Here is a 5,656-nt window from a genome sequence, read left to right on the forward strand (position 1 = left end):
CTCCTATATAATATTAAATTAGTGAATATATTACAGTTTATTTTTATACTGTTTTTGGATATTTGGATTGGTTCAAGGTTTTGTTAATATGAATAGTGTCACTATAAACATTTTTTACATATCTTCTGTTGTACATGTGTAAAAATTTCTCTTAGTTTTATATCTTACCATGGAAGTGCTAGAGTTTACAAATATTCAATTTTAGTGAAAAAAATGTCAATTTTTCCAAAGTGGTTGCTCTAATCTGAAACATGTAAAAGAGCCAATAGATTCACATTTAGTATTATAAGATTTTTAGGCATTTGGAATCCAGTGGGGGTAAAATGGGTCTGTATTATTATCTTAATAAATATTATTTTAAAATAGAAACTTTCCTCCATTTCTAATTTGGTCAGATAAACTGTATATTTAAAACTAATTGCAAAACTATTTATATCCTACTTTGAGCTACTTTTTTCTAACTCTTGTGTCATTCCATGATATGGTCATAGTCATGGTCAGTACTCTGATATACAGTCCTTATGGCCAATGTATAATCCCACTTCCCTAGACAGAATGTCAGGGAGTGAGATCATGTATTTACTGTAAGCTTTCCAGCCATTCATTCTTTCTTACTATAGACATCTCATCTCATCCCAAATAATTTTTAAAGATATCTAAGAAATTTCCATTGACTACTTAAGTTTGAAAAATATTTTATTAAAAGTACTGTGCTACATGGACACATTTACAAACACAGTCATAAGAGTGCAATGGTCTGTAGAGAGCTGGCCCAAGTGACTAAGTATTTTTTAAAATCCATTCAATTCGATTTCTGGATTTTCATGTTTCTTTCTTATAAGACATTAAGTTACCTAATTTAAATGCAAAGCCACATTTAAGGTGATTCTCAGACATCTGAAGAGAAGAACTGATGAATGTTCTTTAAATCAGGAAATAGAAAAGGCAGGAGAGAAATCCTAGTGCAAATGTCTACCTCAGCAAAAGCAAAGTAAGTGTGATGATGACTCATGGGTTTACTGTTGTTTGTTAAGATACAAGGAATTTCCCGGAGGAAAGAAAAATGAGAATTATGGTAAACATAAGATGGAAGCATACAGATGTGATCCTGAAACCTTCCCTCCCACCCCTCATTAACCTGAATGCAGTACAACAAAGTGAGTTTATATGCCTTCTTCATGGAATGACAACTTTCATTCTGATTAAAGATATTTAAAAGCATCAGATATCTCTAAGAGACCTTAGCTGAAACTCTTTATGTATTTCTGATTGCAACGTATTTGGCCATTATGAACCAAGATAGATGATATATTTCCTAAACTGATACTGAATTGTCTAAATTGCTAACAAGAAATCCTTTCATAACAGTACAGTTTTTAACCTTTACTTTCCTTATTCATCTTTAATTCCTTGCTGCTTCCCATTGAATTGAAATGTTTATATTAAAACAAAACACCCACTGGAATTCTGAAGAAATTGGCTCACCCATCTTTGAAACTACAAGATATTTTTTGACAGTATACAATATTCATTATAATGGAATAAACATTTTAATATCTTAAGGATGTTGAACTCTAATTTTCCTTAAAGGGGATGTTTACAACTTACTATTATAAATGCTGCCACTCAATCATAGGAGAAAATGATACTAAAATAGTTCAAGGCTAAAATCACACATAGAGCAGTTGTTCTCGAATATTTATAAGGCCACGAACTCACTTATGTATAACCTATAAACTTGAAGAATTTATGAACCAATATAGTGGCAAGGAAAGCTAACAACCTAATAGTAAGATCTATGGCCATTACTTTTCATTTAGTCCTAGAAATATATTTCCTTTCTTTAATGAATCAATATGGTCCATTTCAAAGAGAAACAAGTGGAACTGAAAAACACCAAATTATAATTGACCACTTCTAAAGCAAGTGCTGATGGAAGAAGCAAAATTTCCCATTTAAAATACCCAAACAACTCCAAATTCTTTAACTAGCAGTTAGCACGCCTGAAATCTCTAGACATAATAGAGAAGCAGAGACCCAAAGAGAGATATGCGGTTAAATAGCGCTGCCTCTGGTGGCGAAAGGAGATGCTAAGTTGTTTCACAAGGTTATTTTTCTCCCACAGGCGCAGGCCTCCCGAACATTGGAGCCGTCTACGAATTATTCTGACGCTAATTCCACAGCTCCGGACAGAAACACAATAGACGGGCGTGGTCTTACAATCATAAGCCAGTTCCTTTCTCCAGTCCTTCCTGCCTATGTTCGCCTACGTGTTATGGGTTCTGCGGTCCTGATGAAACTCCCTGAACCGAGAAAAACCACACACTTCATCCCAGTGGCGAGTTTCTCCTCTTGCTCTAAGCAGGGTGTTTGACCTTCTAGTCGATTGCGTCCTCTGTGCCCCGGCGCCAGCTGTGTTCCTGACCCCAGAATAAATCAGGGCTGCACGGGGCCTGGCAGCGCTCCGCACACATTTCCTGTCTCGGCCTAAGGGAAGCTGTTGGCCGCTGGGCCCGTGGGGGATTCTTGGCAGCTGGGGGGTCCGTCGGGAGCGAGGGCGGAGGGGAAGGGAGGGGGAATCGGGTTGGGGAAGCCAGCTGTAGAGGGCGGTGACCGCGCTCCAGAGACTGCTCCGCGTCCTCGAGCGGGACAGATCCAAGTTGGGAGCAGCTCTGCGCGCGGGGCCTCAGAGAATGAGGCCAGCGTTCGCCCTGTGCCTCCTCTGGCAGGCGCTCTGGCTCGGGCCGGGCGGCGGCGAACACCCCACTGCTGACCGTGCTGGCTGCTCGGCCTCGGGGGCCTGCTACAGCCTGCACCACGCTACCATGAAGCGGCAGGCGGCCGAGGAGGCCTGCAACCTGCGAGGTGGGGCGCTCAGCACTGTGCGTGGGGGCGCCGAGCTGCGCGCTGTTCTCGCGCTCCTGCGGGCAGGCCCAGGGCCTGGAGGGGGCTCCAAAGACCTGCTGTTCTGGGTCGCACTGGAGCGCGGGCGTTCCCACTGCACCCTGGAGAACGAGCCTTTGCGGGGTTTCTCCTGGCTTTCCTCCGACGCCGGCGGGTTCGAAAGCGACACGCTGCAGTGGGTGGAGGAGCCCCAACGCTCCTGCACCGCGCGGAGATGCGCGGTACTCCAGGCCACCGGTGGGGTCGAACCCGCAGGCTGGAAGGAGATGCGATGCCATCTGCGCGCCAACGGCTACTTGTGCAAGTACCAGTTTGAGGTCTTGTGTCCTGCGCCGCGCCCCGGGGCCGCCTCTAACGTGAGCTATCGCGCGCCCTTCCAGCTGTACAGCGCCGCTCTGGACTTCAGTCCACCTGGGACCAAGGTGAGTGCGCTTTGCGGGGGACAGCTTCCGATCTCAGTTACTTGCATCGCGGACGAAATCGGCGCTCGCTGGGACAAACTATCCTCAGGGGATGTGTTGTGTCCCTGCCCCGGGAGGTACCTCCGTGCTGGCAAGTGCGCAGAGCTCCCTAACTGCCTAGACGACTTGGGAGGTTTTGCATGCGAATGTGCTACCGGCTTCGAGCTGGGGAAGGACGGCCGCTCTTGCGTGACCAGTGGGGAAGGACAGCCGACCCTCGTGGGGACCAGGGTGTCCACTAGGCTCCCGCCGGCCACTGCAACTAGCCCCGTGCAGCAGAGAACGTGGTCAATCAGGGTCGACGAGAAGCCGGGAGAGATACCACTTGTCCCTGAACAAGACAATTCAGTAACATCTATTCCCGAGAGTCCGCGGTGGGGATCACAGAGCACGATGTCTACCCTTCAAATGTCCCTTCAAGCCGAGTCAAAGGCCACCATCACCCCATCAGGGAGCGTGATTTCGAAGTTTAATTCTACGATTTCCTCTGCCACTCCTCAGGTTTTTGACACCTCCTCCGCCGTGGTCTTCATATTTGTGAGCACAGCAGTAGTGGTGTTGGTGATCTTGACCATGACAGTGCTGGGGCTTGTCAAGCTCTGCTTTCGCAAGAGCCCCTCTTCCCAGCCAAGGAAGGAGTCTGTGGGCCCGCCGGGCCTGGAGGGTGATCCTGAGCCCGCTGCTTTGGGCTCCAGTTCTGCACATTGCACAAACAATGGGGTGAAGGTCGGGGACTGTGGTCTGCGGGACAGAGCAGAGGGTACCTTGCTGGCGGAGTCCTCTCTTGGCTCTAGTGACGCATAGGGAAACAGGGGACATGGGAACTCCTGTGAACAGTTTTTCACTTTTGATGAAACAGGGAACCAAGAGGAACTTACTTGTGTAACTGACGATTTCTGAAGAAATCCCCCTTCCTCTAAATTCCCTCTAATCTACCAAGGAGCTAAATCAGAACTCACACTCCTTCCCTGAAGATAGAGGAAGTGGAAGTGCCTTTAGGATGGTGATATTAGGGGACCAGGTATTGCTGGGGAGTGATATTTTCTTATGTTTATTCTGGAGGATTTGGAGAAGTGATTGAGCTTTTCAAGACATTGGAAACAAATAGAACACAATATAATTTACATTAAAAAATAATTTCTACCAAAATGGAAAGGAAATCTTCTGTGTTGTTCAGGCTGGGAGTATATTGGTTTGAAATCCCAGGGGAAAAAAAAAAAAATAAAAAAATAAGGATTGTTGATAACCCAGACTCAAATACCACTGGCGTCCTCCGGGAGTAATTAGGAACAGCTGAGGGCATGCTGGGCGTAAGCAGCAAGAGTGCATTCTGCTTTTAGATTGAGGGAAAGATCCTTACGTTCCTGGAAGGAGACACGGATCTTTAAGAACTTGTAACTTTTCCCTTGGTTCTTTTATCCTTTGTTTTCAAAGTCACCGCTACTTGTGTGCTTTGCTATAAATCCAAAGTGTAGTGTTGCCAGAATTGCTGGCTCTAGAAGCAGATTATAGTTGACCACCAATTCAAGTGTTTACTTTATGTCCTTGCCAAGGAAACACATGATTTGCGTTTTCCCCTTCCATTGTTTGTGCTTTCCAGTGTAATGACCTCCCCAAGCAAATAGCCCCCTCCTAAACATCAAGGTGCTCATCCTCATCTTCAATTATGGTGATGTTAATTCTCAATTAAAACGTTAATGCTAAGTATTGATTTGCAATCTTCTGGTTGCATCAGAAAAAAAGTAAGCTGGGTTTCCTCCAAAGTTGCTAGGTTCTTGTGCATTTTTAAACCCATGGAAAAACTTGAATACCAAGCCATTTTCTTTTTCTCTTGATAAGAATTTGTGCAATAACAATACTTGTTCATCTTGCAATGATGATAATTTTACAAGTGTTTACATGGGCAAAGGCATGGTAAACAGTTCACCATAAGAAATAATAGTATAAGAAATAAGTGACGAATTTTTAATTTTAAAAACCTATCATCTTGTTATAACTGGGGAGTGTTAGAAAGTAATCTAAATGAAGCACTCCTATGAAAAATAATTAAGACATAATAAAAATCACTGTCTCGTGGAATCAAGGTCCCTAGAAGATATCCCACTTTTATTAGTATGCTGAGACTTTAAAACTAAGAGTATGGGGGTTGGTGCATGCAGAGAGGCAGAGAAACAAGCTTAGTAACAGGAATAAAAACAAAAGAAGCTTACACTTTATTTTCACAGAATTATTTTAATGTTCTTGCATGTACAATGTATACAATGGAAAACAGACTTACAATTAGTAAGTGA

The 5,656-nt window shown here is 44.1% G+C and overlaps 1 protein-coding gene across 1 annotated transcript; it reads left to right on the plus strand.

The window, feature by feature from the left end:
* The first annotated feature begins 2,249 nt into the window (after positions 1 to 2,249).
* CLEC14A (C-type lectin domain containing 14A) lies at positions 2,250 to 4,611 on the plus strand. Its single transcript, XM_050798966.1, has one exon. It carries the CDS (start codon positions 2,694 to 2,696, stop codon positions 4,167 to 4,169), a length of 1,476 nt encoding a protein of 491 aa, XP_050654923.1. The 5' UTR covers positions 2,250 to 2,693; the 3' UTR covers positions 4,170 to 4,611.
* Positions 4,612 to 5,656: the final 1,045 nt, after the last annotated feature.

This window comes from Macaca thibetana, chromosome 7, assembly GCF_024542745.1.
Source record: "Macaca thibetana thibetana isolate TM-01 chromosome 7, ASM2454274v1, whole genome shotgun sequence".
NCBI classification, from domain to species: domain Eukaryota; kingdom Metazoa; phylum Chordata; class Mammalia; order Primates; family Cercopithecidae; genus Macaca; species Macaca thibetana.

What these genes read in the sequence shown, in the direction of transcription:
- CLEC14A (XM_050798966.1), top strand. Translation starts at nt 2,694, where the DNA reads ATGAGGCCAGCGTTCGCCCTGTGCCTCCTCTGGCAGGCGCTCTGGCTC.